Source organism: Podarcis liolepis, assembly GCF_965112155.1.
Source record: "Podarcis liolepis genome assembly, chromosome: 6".
NCBI lineage: Eukaryota > Metazoa > Chordata > Lepidosauria > Squamata > Lacertidae > Podarcis > Podarcis liolepis.
The window spans coordinates 33,575,148-33,594,901 of record NC_139559.1 but is presented as its reverse complement, the minus strand read 5'-3'; the positions used below and the strand labels follow the sequence as shown (position 1 = coordinate 33,594,901).

The 19,754-nt window shown below is 41.0% G+C and overlaps 1 protein-coding gene across 15 annotated transcripts in view; it reads left to right on the top strand.

Annotated features, from left to right (window-relative positions):
* The window catches only part of PPP1R12B (protein phosphatase 1 regulatory subunit 12B), a 103,435-nt gene that overhangs the window by 4,711 nt on the left and 78,970 nt on the right, over nucleotides 1-19,754 (top strand). For all 15 annotated transcript variants that reach the window (XR_014527413.1, XR_014527414.1, XR_014527415.1 and 12 more), the window contains exons 2-4: nucleotides 14,275-14,405; nucleotides 15,551-15,669; nucleotides 17,021-17,180. Coding sequence is in view for 9 of the 15 variants with exons in the window: in XM_083508544.1 (XP_083364670.1) it covers nucleotides 14,275-14,405; nucleotides 15,551-15,669; nucleotides 17,021-17,180 (410 nt within the window). In the remaining 6 variants the exon portion in view is untranslated. The remainder of the gene's footprint in view (nucleotides 1-14,274; nucleotides 14,406-15,550; nucleotides 15,670-17,020; nucleotides 17,181-19,754) is intronic.

Genomic DNA, 19,754 nt, shown 5'->3' with positions numbered 1-19,754 from the left:
TGTGGAATACTAGATAGGGGGTGCCTGTTTAGTAAGAAATTCTCAGTTTTCCTTGCAACTTCATTTTCTGTTATATAACTGGAATCAGCTGCTGTTGAAGACAAGCTTGTGTCTATTTCTGAATCTCAGTTATTAGATTTATCAATCTTCCATTATTATCTCCTGGTTGATTTATGTTTACTAGTTGAGTTAGGAATTTTTAAACTTTTTGTAGTTGGCCTGCATTGGATTGGATCTTGGTGTTTTAGAGGTCATTCCTTGATCTCAAATTGAGGTGTACTGCCCAGTTATAATATTTAATTTCAAACATTCACTTTGGCTGCAATACTAGACCCAATTACTGGATAATAAATCCCATTATGACCTTAATGGGATTAACTTCTGAATCAACATGCCTAGGATTGTGCTGTTAATAGCTGTAGGGCGACAACTTCTAGATTTGAAGATAGAAATTGGGCTCTTTTGCACCACAGTTTGCCTATATTTTCTGCTCTTGTGAATTCTTTTACCTGCACTTAGGCCACCCTGCCTTGCCCCTATACCTTATTTGTAAGTGGCAGCTATACCAGGGTTGGGACACTGGCTTTGTGGCACTGCCTCAATGTGCTAGCCACCCCTTCATGTTGCTGACACAAGGAAGTAGATAGGAGCTGTATTTTTGGAATTCTGAGGAAAGGAGGGTGTTCCTTTCTGTCAGTAAACATACCAGAAAGCAGGCTTCATTGGCAGTGTCCACCACTTTTGAAGGGAGAAAAGAACAGGAGACAGTACCATGGCTGCCTCATATCAACCAATAGCAGCTATCTTTTTACAGCAGTAGTTCCTCAATTGCTCTGGTACCCACTATCAAAAGAAATGGGAAACTGTGGCTAGTGATTGGTGCCACACCAACTGCTGATGGCAACAATCCCCTTTTCTTCCTTAGTAGTCTAAAGATATTTTGTAGATATTTTTAGAAGGTTGATATGGACTCAGCTATTGTTTAAATGAACATGTTTGTTACTTACATGGATGTCATAGTTCAGTTTAGTGGTACAATGTGACATCTGGGGCATGGTAACTTGTAAAGGATTTAAGATTCAGAAAACTTAAATTGAAAAACAACCAACTTTTACAAATTTGCTTCCTAAGGACAGTAAATAAAAATATGCAGTGGTCCAATTACAGTTAGCCTCCACGTTTTACCAGGATTTGTCATCAAAATTAGTGAAATCTCTGACTGAAGAATGATCACCTACTGTTAATCTTCTTTGTGTCAGTGGCCTTTCAGGTCCTCACTGAACTTGGCTCTTGGATATTCTGAAGTACTGAATTGATCTGACACAGCAACTGCTCACCATCCATTTCCGGACTATATGAAAAACAGGCTTCTATTTTTAACTTGTTCACTTTAGGCTTCTAAGCTACTGTTGTTTCTTTGCAGTGTCTTGATTTTAATTTGATCTACAAAGGTCTCACGAGTATCTTACCAGCCCTGTTTGCATGCAACAGTGAGCCATGTTTAGAAACAAACCATGTCTTACCACAAACAAGTAGCATGATTAAGCACCGTGTGTTTCTACACTCACCTCACTCTTCCTTTTGCCTAGTCAAGAAACAAAACCCTGAAGCAGCTGGCTTAGCATTATGTTACTTTATGTGTTTTGTTTGGAGAGAAACCATGAGCACTGATTTGCACAAAAAGCCAAGCCAGCCACTCCAGTGTTTGTATTACTAGCTAAGCAAAAGGAGCAGTGGAGCTGTGCAATTGAGTAGCATGTGCTGCCATATTGAATCTTCAGCCTGAATGTGTTTAGGATTGGAGTACAAGCCCTTTGAAGCAGCAGATGCTCTAGTTTCTTAGAAGAAAGAGTCTGCTCAGAATCTTGCTTGTGCCACCGTATGCCAGGGATAGTGCATCTGTAACCCACCAGATGTTTGGCACCCAATTCCCATTCATTGTAGCCAGCATGGCCAGTTGGCTGGGATGATGGGAGTGGCAGTACAACAACACTTGAAGGGCACCAGATTGGAGAACGCTACTGTAATGTCAGCATATTTCTTTTTTTGTGTGATGTGGCATTGATGTGTGTCTTGGGGTTTTCCCTCCAAACCTTTTGTGCTGGGAGGAAAAAGAATCAATCTGAATGGCTGCTGTCTGCTCCTAATTGTGTTATTGAGCAGAAAACAGAAATGTGAAAGCCCTGGGGATGAGGTTTGCTCCCTCTCCCTTTTGAGGTCTGCAGAAGAAAAAAATGGAAATTAGGTATGTGAGAGAAAAATAACTGCTCTCATGAAGTATTTTCTATTTCAGAATATGAAACACTTCTCAATGTTTCACACTCCTGCAAATATTTGACACAATTTAATAACTTAACGAATGACTTCATTACTATGACATTTTACTGAATTACTAAAAAGAAAAAGAAAAAGCATACTTAGGATTGCGTGTTGGCACTGTACTTTCCAATGCTGCAGAATACAGAACACCTTCAGGTATTTGGTTCAGAAGTGCAGTCTGGGTGTCTGCCAAAGATGTTGCTGATGCTGGCAAAGCCATTATACAGCATAGTCTTTGCTTTCTACTCACCTTGGATTCTACATTAAGGAAAAAAGCTAAGGACACTTGTGTGAGGTCAACATGGCCTCTTGATCCCTGCCCATCATGGTCAGTGAAATCTAGTAAGAGGGGATCGATTGATTGAATGAGTGCAGGGGGTGGTTAACTACATGAGGAAGTTATGCCAACCACCTTGAAAGTAGTGGTAGTGTTACCTCTCCTGAAGGTCAGGTAGTGGTAGAGTCACCTTCCTGGACCAAGAAAAATATCACCTAGTCTTTAATATTCCCTTTCTGGGTAATGTGATTGAGAGGGTGGTGGACAGTCTTTTTGCAGGTATGCCTGGAGGAAGCAGATTGTCTAGACACATTTCAACACTTCATTCTGGCTTCAGGCCTAGAAACAGCCTTGGTCATCCTGATTAATTAATTGGACAAGAGGGTGAATGTAGCCATGTTGGCTCTCCTTGGATCGCCTAGCAGATTTCAACACCAATGACCACAGTGTCCTTGTGGAAGAACTTTGAGGACTGGAAACACTGTACTACAGCAGTTTCTCTGCTGCTTCTAGGCACAGAAAGTAGCATCAGTGACTGCTGCTGAGTTGCTCAGGGGCTATCTACTGTGCTATTTAGCATCTATATGAAACATTGTGAGCCACCATCCTGGAATTTGGAGCATGGTACCATCGTTAGGTAACTGTCCATAGCTTACCCAGTTAGGCTGTCTTGTCAATCTTGTTATGTAAATAGGGAGAGCAGGAGGGATTATACACAATGAGCTTCCTGTCATTCCTTATTTATTACATTGATTCAATTCAGATGTCATGTTCTTAGTCATATGAGCTGGGGTGGGAGACCTTCGTGGCCTGGTAGGCTGGAACCTTTTCTCCCATGCCTACGGGCCAACATTGACAGGTGGGTGGAATCGCCCACCTGCCAATTATCTGCTATCATAATGATGTCAGGTGATGGACAGGTGGGTGGTCCCCTCCAATTTGTCAAAGTGGGAGTGTTACTGCCCATCCAGAATTGAACTTGACACATGTCAGCTGGAGCGAAACTTTGGGCTCACATGCTTCACCATTCTCTCTCCTGCAAGTATGGAACGGTACTTTTGCAACATTTACTTCTGCTTTCTGAGAATCTTGTCTTGTTATGTATGAACCAGAGGTTGTGATTTAAAACACTGATCAGTTTCAAAACAAGCCGCGTTTAAGTTATGTGTGACAGAGCTGGCTTGTTTAGTTAGAGTTTATTTTAAACCACAATGACTGGGTTGTAATAACAAGTCAAGATTGTCTGAAAGCAAAGCTAAACACTGCACAGATCCTTCTCCCAGGTGCATGGGAGAGGGGAGAGGTCAAGGCTACATCAAGCCTTGCTTGGGCTCCTACCAGTTTGTGAACATAGTATGAATCATGGTTTTGTATGAATATGAAAACCAGTTCACTGCCTTTGTGCTAACTTATATTTCTTTTGGCATTGTGCATAATTTGATTCTTGTTAAAATATAAGCATTAGCCTATTGTTGGTTGCGAAGGGTAGCTTCCACACATGAGAGGTGATAGGTGCAGTGAGTAGGAGTGAGTCAGCAGAGAGTGACAAAATAACCTATGTGGACTGCACTGTCACTCTTACTTCAATGTCAGTTCTAAAGTTCACTAATGACACAGCTTTAAAATTGTTTCATTGCTCTTTTAAGGAGTTATACAAGAGTAGAAATTCAGTTTAAGAATGTTCAGGATCAAGCAGCACTTAATGTAATATGGATTTCTTTATGCTAATTCTAGAATATATTAAGTAGCCCATTAGAAATTGCCCAGTGGCCCACTACTGGCCCACTGTCTACCTGCTCTTTCAAATAGAAGAAAAATAACTGCATATATTTGTTTACAGGGTTGACAGTTCAGTTTCTGCAGGAGAAAAAATGTCTAGCTCTTAGCTGCTATCTCTGGACTTCATTACATATATTTTTATTTTATATGCTGTCCTGATATATGAATACTCTCAGGGCACCTTATACAATAAAGCCAATAAAATGCTGTCCTGATATATGAATACTCTCAGGGCACCTTATACAATACAAAAATCCAATAAAAACATTAAGGCAACAATAAAAAGCTTAACCGGCAAACAGAACAATGCCTGGTATATGCTTCTGGAGTGGGTTAGGCTGTTGGAAGACTACTGGTAGTGGTGTTTCCTCCGGCAGTTTTCTTATTCTTATTACTGTTAGCTATTTTTGCCATAGGCAACTCAAAATGACTTTTAAAAAGCACTGCTGAAATGAAATGGATGAGTGAAAGTGGGGGTGGCCAAAGATCCACTGGATCCTAAATGATATTCCAGCAACTCGAGAGAAGTCAAATACAGGCCTTTCTTCTTCCTCTACTTTCTCCCTGAGCTGCAGGGGTGCAGAGGTGTCGGTGGCTCTGCACCCAAGTCAGAAGTTAGGATTGTTTCCTAACATAGTAAATAAAGCTAGTGGCAGTAAAAATCAGCACGATTTAAACATATTTATTCATGGGCTATTCCCTCACTTTCTGTTAGCTTTACAGCTTTGCTTCCCAGCCACACGTGATCACTATGCACATGGACTCTGTTCCCCAAGTTTCCCTTGCAGCTTGTTTTTGCCGCCGCCGCTGCCACCAAATCGTCAACTGAACACCTGTTGTATGAGCCTAGAAATAAAATGTTTCAGGTTCTGCAGTGCTCTTTTCATTCTATTGCAACTATCGCAGCATGCTGCTAATAACTCTAAGGCTCACTGTCAGTTGGGAAGAATGTTATGTTGTGGCATTGGCATGGCTCAGCGGCAGAGCTAGAAGATTAAAGGATACAGAAGTGGCAAATAGAAATGATTTCACAGTACACGTTTGGGAAAATATTTAATGAGGAGCTCACTGCAGAAATAAAGCAGTCATTTAAGCTGCTTATAAGATATTAGATGGTCAAGATTATATTTTTCCATCCTTGCAATCAATATAAAATGTTCCTTGAGGGCCTTATCAAACACTGTAGATCCACTGGTGCAAGAGACTTATTTAGAGCATGTGTACCCTGCCCTTTTGCCAAAAGCCTTCCCAGAGTGGCTTACATACAGTCAGTTAAAACAAGACTTCCATGCATGCAATAGAACTTCTTCTTCCTTTATCCTTCACCCTCCTGTGTTCCTGTAGAGTTAGCTTTGGAGAGTTAGTGGACCCTGTAGAGCACATTTTGGGGGTACGTGGTGGAGAGGTTTGGATACAACCCTTTGTGTTGGCATGTGGAAGTGCTGTTAAATTGGCACCTGCTAAATGGACTCTCCAAAATATTTCTGCCATCTCTAAGACTAATATAAGTTTTGCCTCATTTATCTTGTCAGGCACTTTGTGTTTGAAAATGATACCATTTTTCTTACTTATGGAACTGTGCACCCTCATGGGCTTCTGAATATGTTTGTTTGCTTTTGGTTATACATGAAGTTCATAGACATTTCTGTCATAGGATTTTTGAGTAAGTTACAGGAATATGTCATTCAGTTTTACATGCATCAATAAATACCAGAAGCATCAAGCCAATGAATGGACTGAAAATACGTAGTCACTGAGATTAGGTGGCCTGGCTTCCAATGATAGGGAACTCTCTAGAGCAGTGTTTCCCAACCGGTGTTCCGCGGCACACTAGTGTGCCGCCGGACGTTGCCTAGTGTGCCGTGGGAGGGAGGCGGGCGAGTCGGGCTAATCCTCCGACGAGCTCCACCTCCAGACCCATTGCTCAAATCCTTTAACCCAGGAGGGCGGGGAGGGGGGGGGGAAAGAGAAAAAAGAAAGGGTGGGAAAAAAGAAGGGGAAGAGAAAATATTTTTTTAAAAAAAGGAAAGAGAGGAAAAAAAGCGAGGGATGGAGGAAGGGGAATAAACAGAAGGGGAGGACAATGAAGAGGGGCGGGGCTTGGCAGGCAGCAGATAACTGGGGAGGGGGGCGCGGCTGGCGGCGGCTCAAGGCAGGAAGGGAGGAGCTGCCTCGCGGAGAGTCTTGGGCTGCAGAGATTTCCCGTTCAGGAGCGCGGGAGGCCACGCCGTGGATGGGAATCTCCTCCTCCTCTTCCTCCTCCTCCTCCAGGAGAGAGGGTGGTCCGCCCCACCGAGTCGGGCCTGCTCAAGCGTGGGAGCCTATAGTTAGAGCTCAGCTCCTTTTCTTGCCTTCCCCGCCCCCCCACGGAGCACATTTTCCTCGCCCCCCAACCCCCGCATGTAGAATAGAAGCCCTCCAGCCTCCACGGTGCACAAACTCTCCCCTCTGCAACGAAGCGCTTTGTTGCATATCTTTGGTGAGGTTTTTAGGCAGTCTTGGTGCACCTTAAATCAGCGCTAATTGCGCCTGGACGCAGTATTTACTTCCGAGTAGGCCCCCTTCTCCCCCCCCCCCGGTAGCACCTGACATTGCTATTCGTATCATCAGGTTTGTTTGTTGATAATTTAATTGTTTTAAAAGCATCATGCTAAAGAGCTCTCTCCCACCCCCAGACCCTTGGGCAAAACAGAAACACACACATACACAAACACAGAGATTGAGCCCTGCAGGTTTTATGAAATGAATGGATTCTGAATGCCTGTTTCAGTGGCTTGTCCGCCTTAGGCTGCTGGGCCAGACACCTGTTACACGGTGCAGTCCGTAAGCTGTGAGCGCTGCTACCTGCCGCCGAGACCACGTAACGACAGTCTTGAAAGACCTACATTGGCTCCCTGTACCTTTCCAAGCACAATTCAAAGTGTTGGTGCTGACCTTTAAAGCCCTAAGCGGTTTCGGTCCAGTATACCTGAAGTAGCGTCTCCGCCACCATCGTTCAGCCCAGACACTGAGATCCAGTGCCAAGGGCCTTCTGGCAATTCCCTCACTGTGAAAAGTGAGGTTACAGGGAACCAGGCAGAGGGCCTTCTCGGTAGTGGCGCCCGCCCTGTGGAATGCCCTCCCATCAGACATCAAAGAGATAACCATTACCTTCTATGCTGTTACTATTTTTTAATTTTTTTTGTACATAAGTAAAAAGTGACCTTTCCCCATCTGGCATGGTGGTGTGCCTCGAGATTTTTTTCATGAAACAAGTGTGCCTTTGCCCAAAAAAGGTTGGGAAACACTGCTCTAGAGCACATGGACTGCTCAGAATGCAACAGAAATGTGTTACATCACCTAAGGGCTAATGAGCACACGGTTCATCACCTGGCAAAAAAGGTTACTTTTTTAAAAATGGGGGTGGGCGTCTGGGAAAAAAGATGGTTGCAAACCTGCCCGCCATTGCACCCAATGTCCTTTGACTATACAGGATTTTGTTTTCAGGTGCGATCTCTGAAACATAACCCCTGTGTAAGTTGAGGGCTTACTGTATTGCAGTCTGGGGCACAGTTTGGAGGAGGCAACAACCTGACCACCCCCACATCTCAGGTGCTGAGCTCATTGAGGCAGGCCACACCCTATTGGTGTCTCCATTGCTTTTGCTCATAGGTTTAATGAAACAAGCTCCAAAGTAGCTGGCATTAAAATAGCTATAGTTCAGAAAACAAAATTGTACCACATATTTTTATCTTATTAAAGTAAGTTTGGAGAGGTTCCAAGCCTTGGACCAGATTTCAAGTTTCTGAGAAAATGCTAGGTTGCACTTTATATGTGCTGTATGATTTGGGTGAAGTTTGAACATGCAAATGCAAACATATAGAAAGAATTTCCCACAATAGTCCTCCCTGTACTCATACAGCTGAAAATAATTGTAAGCGCAAGGTAAATGTTTTGTTGGGCACAGTGCCATTAAATTCTTGACTGATTTTATTTTAACAATAGCATTTTAATCCAGTGTTACAAGGCTTGCGATATATCCATAAGCCATCTATATGTCAATGAGGTATGTGATTACCATTTTAAGGGGGGAGTGAACTTCAATTTGAGTGGTGTAATAAATGACCTGCCATTGGCAGAGGGAGGTAATATGAAGGATGACTAGTAGGAAGCATTTTGAAAGAATGGGTGTGAGATGGCTAAGACTATTGTGTCAATAGTGATATAACCATTGACTGTGTACTGTGTACTGACGTTCAGCAGGGGTGCCTGGGAAATGTTTGCAGCAAGTTCTGACTATCTCCTGAAAAAACATTGAGAGCTGCCTAGACTGAAAAAATATTTGACAACTGTATTCCTCTCTGTTGTTGTTCGGAGATTTACCTGACTACTTTCTGGCAGTGCTACTTCTGATGAATGTTCTGAGTGGTGAGCTCTGTGGGGCATGAAGGCAAGGGCATACCTTCCAATGCTGACAATTGCTAGTGGTGACAGTTGCAAGGCTATTTTGGGAGTTTTATTCCTTCGTTCTTTGAACTCATGTGTCTGCTCCCAGACACTGTTAACCCTGACACTGTTCAGCTGTCGGGAGGCTTGCTTTATGTGAAAGATGCTTGCCCATTCACCATTCAAATTAAAATAAAGAAGTCGCTTCTTTGAGTGAAACAGAAATAATCACAAGCTCCGTTCTATCACACTTTTAGTGGCTTTATTATGGTGTGTGTGTGTGTGTGTGTGTGTGTGTGAGAGAGAGAGAGAGAGAGAGAGAGAGAGAGAGAGAATTAAATCCAGATGAGTGGGTCCAGTTGTATGGATGTTCCCAACTTAAATCAGAAATTAGATTTTTGCAGATATATACATTTAGAGAGTCAAAGCAGTATACTTGGACCATGGGGTCTGAATCTGCATCTAGGCCATGAAGTTCACGGGGTGACCCTGGGTCAGTGTCAAACTCTACCCTAATTCAAGGAATTGAGATGTATGGATAAAATGGGGTAACTCCTCCCATTTTATCCTGAGAGAGTGTGGGATATGAATGTAAAGAAGAAATAGAAGCCAATGACACTGCTTCCCAAATCACTTGGATTGTATTTATTGCATAGATTAAGTTATATAGTCTTTAGGTTGGATGCAGAGTAGAACTCTAGTAACTGGACACCAGGGCTGGCCCAGCCATAAGGCAAGGTGAGTCGACCACCTTAGGCAGCAGGATCCACAGAGGCAGGTGGAAGTGATTTTCCTGCCCCTAAAAAACCCTCCCTGAGGTTTGGATGATCCTGCTGAATGGGGTTGTCTATTGTGTGGGTGTGTGCTGAAGATGAAGTAGAACTTCAAAACTGGGCCAAGGAATGTTCAGTGAGCAGCTATTTATCTGGATCCAATTCTTATAATTAAAATGTACAAGGTTTGATAATCAAATGAAACATTTATTAAAACCTTTTAGTGTAGTTGTTTGTCAGCAAAAGTGTGGTAGCCGTTTGTGGTCGCTATGATCAGGATGCAAAAGGTAGAAGGAATGGAGTTGTCTCCATAATTTCGACCTGATGCTAAAGAGACAACCCATTGTTATTGTTGTCTACATATTAATATTTAAACTGAAATGCTTTCTCTCTCCAACAGTGCAAGCTGATGCGTTGGAGACTTCAAATAATTGCCAACTATGTGGCCACTTCTCTTTTTGTTCACACATCTTCACTGAAGCATGGTGATGAAGGGCAAATGTAGCAAGTTCTAATTCAGAGGGCTTTTAAGCATCTTACCCACAGAGGTTATGAAGTGCTAATTTAGTGATCCATAAAGAATTAACCAAAGTAGTTTCCAAACATCTGTGTTGTAGCTAAATGGTATGAGTAGTTGATTTTTCCATTTCTTCTGAATACCTTTGCATCTCACTATTTTAAATGTGGGAAAACAGTAGCCAATGTTTTCTAAAATTAATAACACTTTTATGCCCAAGATTCCAGGAAAGTGTTTAGTGTCCTCTCTTCATGTACAGTGGTGCCCCGCAAGATGAATGCCTCGCAAGACGGAAAACTCACTAGACGAAAGAGTTTTCCGTTTTGGAGGTGCTTCGCAAAACGAATCTCCTATGGGCTTGCTTCGCAAGACGAAAATGTCTTGCGAGTTCCTGCGGTTTTTTCCCCCTCCCCCCCTTTTTCTAAGCCGCTAAGCCGCTTATCAGCTGATCCGATAAGCCGCTAAAAGCCACTAATAGCGCTAATAGCGCTAATCCGTCAATGGGCTTGCTTCGCAAGACGAAAAAACCGGTAGACGAAGAGAATCACAGAACGGATTATTTTCGTCTTGCGAGGCACCACTGTATAGCGTATATCAATCCCTGAAGTGCTCAAACATGACCATTAAAAATAAATACTTCTAAAGCATAGGACTACAGTTTTGTTTAATGTTTTGAATCTACTATATCCACAAATCAAGTTATTGTATTGTATATTCATTACAGGAACAGGTGGGGACTTAATTTTGTATGTCTTCACTCCAGTTTCCATTCCTTAGGAATCAAGTGGGATATTGACTACTTATGACCAAGGCAGTAAGCGATCCAAAGGAATCTAGGCTTTTATTTTCTTGGATCTCATAAGCTTTCTTAGAACCCAGTTAATCCAGTAATTTGTGGAGAGGGGGGACATTTGCAGTTCCTTTGGCTGATGACCAATCTGAGTGGCTATAGTTAGCCACAGATGTTTTGTAGTGTGGACGGAAGACACTGGATTGGATAAAAAGAATTGGGTAGAATTACTTCACTAATTAGCAGATTCGTGTGTATTACTAGCAACAAACTCTCTGCAGAATTGTGACATGGTATTGCAGCACATATGTGATGCATTGAGACATGGGAATTTGTTTTTTTTAATTCAATATATTTGTTACTCACCCATCATTGTACACATACAATCCCATTGCTAGAAGCAGTTGTGGTGGGAAGATGAAGGGGGCAAAAGTTTTTTGATATGTTCCTGTTGCAAAGCAAGCCCTAGCAGCTAGAGTGAATGCAGGTATTCATTGGAAAGGTCTGCAGTGAGGGAATTCCATGTGCCCCAACCATAGTGGTTCTTTTGCAGTCTAGTAACTTATTATGCCTTGGCTGTTAGTGTTCGCTTTGTAAATGCATGATCTGGCAACCTAAATGAAAGGCTTGTAAATGCATGAGACATTTTTGGATTACAGTTCAGTTTTCTTGTGTAACAAGCTTCCACTTTCCTTTTTTGATAGGGTATGTTTGGGTCCAACCCACTGTCTTTCTTTCTTTCTTTCTATCCATCCATAACCTCATAGTAGTTTTGTAGCTAGCTAAAGGAAGTAGTGGTGGGCTGCTTGGTCCTGAATTCTTAGTCCTGCTAAGTGCTTTTATCTTTATATGATATAAACTTACCTGCTCCTTTTCTTCAGAACCCAAGTGAACCTCCAGGTGCATTCTCTATTTGGATCCAAACCTTTGAAAGCTGCCTGTTTTCAGTATTTGATCAAGAGATACCTGAAGCAAGGAAATACACATTGCTTATTCACTGCCCTTCCCCTTGAAATGATAAATATGAAACTGTACACATGTCTTTAAATAACCTTTTTGTGCCAAAAATTAACATGGTATCTAATTGCTACAAATCATGCTAATGTGTGAACATGAGACTCAATAAAACTTGGAAGTATCAGGCCTTCCACAGGCCCCAAACAATTAAAGTATATAGCACTAAAAAACAAGTTTGAGCGGGGTGATTAAAAAATGTCACAGTGGCCAGTTAGCCAGATTGTAATGATCTTGATCCAAATTTGCAGTTATCTTTGGATAAGTTGGATTAGACAATGTAAATGTCTATCTTAGCATTGGGCTTTTAGTAATGAACACTGACAGAGCCATGCTACCCTTCCCCATTTGAAACTTTGCTATAATGAAACTATTTTGAAATGTGTTTTAGAGAGATTTGAGAGCATATCTATGAAATGAATTAAATCTTTACTAATGACTTGCTCAGAGTGAACAAATTTTTATTGTTGTTGAAAACATTGAAATGTGGCTGGATCAGGTGTTACATAAAGTGCTTTCACCTGAATTTGGGTAATGTCCATATGTCCACACTACAGATATTTTTACCACACCCTGCTCTATTCAGGAGGGCTCCTGAGAGGCTGCACATCTTCCAGTGAGAAAGAGTCTGCTAGCTCACTCTCTTCCCTTTCTTCTTCTTGCTGTTCACCTCCCAGTTCTTCCCAACTATTGTCCTCCAAACTGTGCCCCTCAGCAAACCATTGTTCCAAATCAACACTACTCCACTGCTCTTGTGGAGTTTCAGGATCCTGGCCATGAGCAGGGGGAGGGGTAGGCTCCCACCATTCCTCATCAGAGTTGTACTCCTCAGCCTGGTCTCTGACATTTGGGGAGAGGTTGGAATGAGAAAGGTATTTGGATCTAACGCCTGATATGTTTTACTTAAATTGTTTTTTCATGGTTAAGAAAAAGCAGTTATAGCATTTTTAAAAATTCAATGAAAGTATGTTACACAGATTTTCTGTAAAAGGCGAAAGATTTATACGATCTGAAGAGAAACCAGATTTTCTGAATAATTACCAGATATTTGTGAATTGTTAAAGTTTGATTTTCTATGTATAAAAACACCTGGTTTTTTAGGGTGAGCATATTCACAGTGCATAGGTCCATGTATTATGTTTGTTGTTGTGGATTTTCTGCTGGAGCCAAGGATTAGTAAAATTGTCACAAGGTGCTAGGATCAAGGAAGTGGCAACTTATAACTCCCCAGGATCATTTCTGGGGCCATATATGTGATCATTCATTTTTATTTTATAGTCTCTGATTATTTGAGCACAATAACTTCTGAAATAAAAAATGTGTGACTTCACCAACCAAACAACACAAGTATTTACTTTCCGTTGACTTTTATTTTCTGATCCGCTTGGTAATGAAGCGTTTCTAGCCCTGGGATGAGGAGGTAGAGTGAGGTGAAATGGTTTTAACATGAGTCACACACACCCTTCACTTCTAATATGAAGAAACCTCATGCTGAATGCCTTGGAGCTATAGTGCAGGTTCTGAAGGCTGAATTTCTTCTTTAGGCAACTGTGTTCTTATATTGAGTTCAGAGTAAAATTAGCTTCACCAAGTAAATTTCGCTTATTGTAAAGTACACTTTTCACTCCAGAGTGTGCATTGTTTAATTTCCTTTCCAATCTTTGCCTTTTATAATTAACGTGTTACCCACTCAGATTCAAAATAATGTTGATCTGGTCACTACAAAATATTTCTTTGTGTTCACCATGGTAGAACAAAGACAACTGATAAAAAAAATAAAATTCCTTCCAGTAGCACCTTAAAGACCAACTAAGTTAGTTCTTGGTATGAGCTTTCGTGTGCATGCACACTTCTTCAGATACACTGAAACTGATAAAAAGTAAGCGATGCTTTATTTTTAATTTTAATTTTTCTTCTTCTGTGGCTTGATATACAAGAAGGACAAGTGTCCAGTCTGCAATTGTTCTGATTTGTTTGACTGAGAATTTATCTGAATTCGTGCTTGGGATTCACTGCCTTAATTCTCGCCACATTTCATTCCATTGAGTGTGCTGACACATTCTCTTTCATTGAAGCTTTCCTGGAACAGCATGTTCCAAACCTTTCCCTGCTCCATGGAATTTCATGCCATTCCTAAAGCAAATACCAAAATATCACTTTACGGTGGGTTCAGCCTTCAGCTCTGTGGAGGTGGGGAAGTGACAGCAAAATCTTATGGAGATGTCAGAGGGGGCTGAAAGATAGGCAGGCTCAGTGTGGTTGAGATGCCCCTGGTATCATTTACAGTTGTTAAAACGGTAGTAGATTGCTAATTTTAACACCTTGACCTCTCTCTTTCCTTTCCTTTCCTCTCCCCTTCCCTTCCCTTCTTTCCCCTAAGGCATGTATAGATGAGAACCTGGACATGGTAAAGTTTCTGATAGAATACGGAGCCAATGTAAATCAGCAAGATAACGAGGGCTGGACCCCACTTCATGCGGTTGCATCTTGTGGCTATCTGAACATAGCAGAGTGAGTGAGTTTCAGTGTGACCTGGATACTGGAAATATTAAATGACTTATCTCCTTTTCAGAGAAGTGAGTGTGATGGGGGGAATGTATGAATGGTTGATGTATGCTTCTGGTAACGTATCCTTTGGGATAGGCACGTGGCAAACCCAGAAGTATTTTTCCAGGCTTTGCGCACCTGCATGCGCAGAAGCGCTCTACTGTAGCGCACGCATGCACAGAACAGGCACCTCCGGTTGTGAAAACCTTGGGATCCGACTGGAGCTCCGGAACGGATCCCGTCAGCAACCTGAGGTACCACTGTACTAATTTAAAATGACAGATCCAATCATGTGTCTAAGCAAACTGTAACCACCGTAGCTCAAAAAGGATGCATATTTCCTTTGTATATATAAAGCACATGAAATGTTAGCTAGTGCCACAAAACTAATAGTTTATTAGATAATAATCTGGCTCACACTGAAGCAAGAGGAGGAATTCTGAACAAGAATGTAGGATAAATAGCGAAGCTGTAGGATTATAAGGCCAGCTCTATGGATGACGATCTGTTTCTGTACCAAAAGTCTATACAGTCATACCTCGGGTTGAAGTAGCTTCAGGTTGAGCGTTTTCAGGTTACGCTCCACAGCGACCCGGAAGTAATGGAACGCGTTACTTCTGGGTTTTGCCGCTCGCACATGCGCAGATGCTCAAAATGACATCACGCGCATGCGCGGAAGCAGCAAATCGCGACCCGTGCACATGCAGACGTGGGTTGCGTTCGCTTCAGGATGCAAACGGGGCTCCGGAACAGATCCCGTTCGCATCCAGAGGTACCACTGTATAAGCCAGACATGCATACTGAGGGGGGAAAGTCCTTTTAAAATAAACTTAAGCAAAAACAGATCAAGATATTTTTTTAAAAAAATTGAATTATCTGGTTGTTTCTAAAATTTGAAAGTTTCATAAAGAATTGTATCTTAATTGGTTAAGCAAATTAACAGTAATAGCTATTTGCAGGGCTGGTCTTGTGATAAGGGAGATCACTATCACTAGCTGCAAAAAATCTGAATTCAGTGTTTTGCTATTTACTGGCAAAGTATAAACACAAAGCCAGATATTGACCTCGTGCTGTGAAGTCCAGTCTCAATATGGCTCTCATTCATGTAGGTATCTGATAAGTCATGGGGCCAACGTAGCTGCTGTGAACAGTGAAGGTGAAGTCCCATCTGACCTTGCAGAGGAAGCAGCCATGAAGGATCTGCTCTTGGAACAAGTAAAGAAACAAGGTAAGGAAATTGTATGTCTTACTAACCACTCCTCAGTCTTGTGGGGTTTTAATAAGAAAAGCATATATACTTTGGTTATAAATGGGAGCTGGAATTTCACTTTAGTAAATAAAACATTAGGAACAGTGACACCACGCAAAAGTACATTTCTAAAGCAAAGCATTTTGTTTGTTCTCTTAAGTTAGGCTGTATACAAAGGAAAATAAATATTCTGAAAATGTGGATCATCCATCCCCTCTGTATGTTGGTGGCCCAAACCAACTGCTGTTGCTTTTGTCTTGGGTTTTTGCTTGTGCTAAATGTAAAAACCCATTTTATTGTTTCTGCTGGCAATTGCCAAAGGCCTCAACATCAGAGTTGTCATTTTTGCAGAGTGTGTGCATTATCAATGTGTTGATCCTTGTTTGAAACAAGCCTAAGGTATGTTTTGTATTGAGACAATGTTGCTTTCCTTTTCTTGGAGTATTTACAAAGCTTAAAGTTGTCTTACTGTCATCACCCTCCCTCCCTTCCCACACTAGTTATTTTTGGCGCTTGCAACTATACCAGCTTAGTCATTCTATGCAGCTCAGTCTTTCTGTGCAGGCATTCTAAAATGCTACCCTATGAGGAGATGTGGACTTTCCTGATTGACATGTGTAGAAGGATTGATGTGCTGCTTCAGTTTTTCTTTGTAACAGCAAGGTTAACATTGCACAAACAGCTGGTCCACAGCACAGTACCTAGGTAATTTTATTTATTTGATTTGACAGTTTGGTGATAGCCCATTTAACATTAGAGAAATGTGGGAGATTGCCTGGAGGGCACACAGGGTGCTGCTGTGGAAAGTGCAATCCTTTCTGAATACATGTTACCATGTTCCCTTGGAAATGAAACTGTTTCAATTCTACTTCCTTTTAGCAAAGCTTAGTAACTGTTTTTATTGTTGGAGGTCACATATTAATCAGGATTTAACTTCAAAGTACTTGTGCTGTTCAGCTACACTGTGTGTACTTCCAGTTATGGAAAGTTACAAAGAACTTTAATTCTATGTAACTTCTTTTTCATAATCCTAAATGACTTGAAAAAAATTTGATGTGCAAAAATACATGGTTGAGATTTTATTCAACTCTATTCTCAGCAGCTTTAATGTTTTTGTGGTGTTCCTTCAAGTTTTAGATAAAATGAGCCATATTAATTGTGCAATCTTAGTTTTAAATATACTGGCCCCTTCAACCCTTTGTGCAATTAAATTAATTGGCAGTACATTAAGGACGACAAAATTATGAACTTGTTATAAAACTTGTATCCTCTCCTTTGTATTATTTTTGTTCTACTTCAGGCTTTTTACATCTGTTGTCTGTTTCTCCAGGATTAGATCTTGATCAAGCAAGAAAAGCAGAAGAGCAACAAATGCTGCAGGATGCACGGCAATGGCTAAACAGGAGGAAAATTGAAGATAGGAAGCAGCCCCGAACTGGTGCTACAGCTCTTCACGTAGCTTCAGCTAAAGGCTACTCTGAGGTGATGAGGTACTGATCTGTTTCCATTGTTAGCTGTAATAAACCATGGCCTAATGGTACTCTTGTAAAAAAATGACTCTGTGAAGAGAGATTGCTACAGGTTTCTGGTACTGGAATATGAGACTATTGGATTGGATTGGATTATGGTACTATTTATTCCAATAGTACTAGATGTGTTTTAATACGCAGTGATTTAATGCATCTGCCCTTTCTTCTTCTGTTTGGGATTTTCAGGGATTAAAGTTCAGTGGAAGTGGGCTTTCAACTTTTATGTTAAACCTAAGTGTAAAATTACTGCGTATTCTCTTGCTAGCTCTTACCACCAGCAGCTAAGGATGAAGTCCCAGCTGCAACATATTAGTTGTAGAGCTAGCTGTTATTTGTGAGCCCCCTTAACCCGAAAGAGGCTGTTGGTACACTCTAAGAATTCACTGGTTGCTATGGTTTCTCCAAAGAAAATAGGAATAATAGTACTTTTTGTATGATGGACCTTTGATTAATCTTGAGCCCTTTCAAATACCTGATTTCTCCATCCTCTGGAGCTAGCCTTGTAAGGATGGGACATATGCTGTATTTCAGTTGTCTGTTTCTATACTTGTTCACTTGTTTGTAAATGAAGGTCTCCAGGATTTTGTGATAGTTGGCTTTGGTTGGATTTATTTTGTTATAATTCATTGTCTGCAGCTTTTATAAGATATACACAAACTAACAGCATGGCTGGGAAAGTGTAAGGTTTTGTAGTTTTTTTTTACAGCTGGCTAATGGCTAGGATAGGTTTTTCAAGGATAGCTATTGCAGGTTAGGGCTGTAATTGCAACGTAGAGGCTTAGCTTCTAGATCAGTATTGTCTTGATCTGTGTAAGTATGAAATGTATTCATATTATCAACTTGAGGAAAAAGTACCAGTTAACTTGATTTTAGTTGATTGATAGATTTAAATGGTAATATTTACCTGCTTTGTGTTATTTTTCCAAGGCAGATCTTCAGTTTGCTGACCCAGAACAGCAGTGTAGAAAAGCTTTATTGAACATTACATTCCTGTGCTTACTTAAGTGTTTAGTTTCTTGGTAAGGAGAACATTTGCTAGCCAACACTTTTCAGTTTGTGTTGGTATGCTTGCTTTTTTTGTTGAGGTAGCTTCTGGTAAACATTTTTACAAATGTTAGTTCTGTCAGTTTACTTACACAGCACCAGATTTTAGCTGCAGTGTTTGGATGGTATCATGGGCCTTTGCAGGTTTTCTGCACCTGGTTTCACCAGGTTTTTAGTGACGTTAATACTAAGAAATATCAGAATTCTTGGAATCTTTTCTGATGTGCTCCTTATTAAGTGATTGCACTGTGCCAATTGAAGGTGTCTGTTTTAAAAGCCAATCTCTAAATATTTAGTAATTATTTTAAACAATAGTTTAGATCCAGACTCAGCTGAACTTAGATCCCATTGAAATAAATGTGACAAGTTGCTTGCGACTTGACACCAATGAGACTTAGGTTTTTGTAGCTTGCAGTGCAATCCTATACCTGTCTGCTTGGAGGTAAGTCCTATTGAGTTCAGTAAAACTTACTCCCAGGTAAGTTTGTATAGGATTACAGCCTAAGTCTGGACCTAGCCTAAAGAGGTGAAAGCAAAGTGGGAGCAACAAGCACATATCTGCTGCATAATTTTTGACAATTTTTTTGAATACTTCCTTCTTCATTGTTTTCCTGCTTTGAAATCTGTCCAACGCATCCTCTGAAAGTTCATTTATTTTCTGAGCTGTGCATTGCGGGAGTGATCAACAGTGGGATTTTTAAAAATGTAACCATAGTAACATGCAGATATAAAAGACACTGAAATGACAGCCGCCTAGTTGGATGGCAGTAGGGAAACAACCTTCACTGCCATTCACAACACAGCCTTATATTCACTTGTCTAGCGCTTCTCTCCTGCCAGGAATGTTGTGTAGGATTAACACCCCCCTCATATTCCAATATATGAAAAACATTGTGGAGTAAAATAAATGGGTGTCATTGTTTCACACTAACAGCAGTTCATCAGAGAGGAAGTGAAGAGGAATTTGGAAAAGTAAACAACATGCAGGTAATTTTCCAGTTGTTATGCTAAGAAGGAATTCATTGTTGAAGGGGTGAAAGTTCAGTGGCAAAATAGATACAGAAGATCTCCTGTTTAATATGGAATCTTCAGAAGAATCTCAGTTAGGAAGGTTAGGAAATACTTCTGCCTGAGACACTACTGCACTGTAGTTTAAGAGTACCATAGTTTCTCAAACTCCATTCATGTATTCTATAAAAAGGTTGCAGAACAGTTAGGAATATTGGCTTTGCACTTTATTTATTTATTGGACAACACAAAAACAGGTACATCATCAAAGCCAACACTATGGTTATTAATAAAATGAGTTATGTAAGTGGTTAGATTTATACAACAACAACAACAACAACAACAACAAAAGTTATGTGTCCCACCAAGGCCCCTGGGAGTTTTAAAAGCTAGATGGGCCTATAGTATAAAACTATATTGTATATTGCAGGCATAGGCAAACTTGGCCCTCCAGGTGTTTTGGGACTACAACTCCCATCAGCC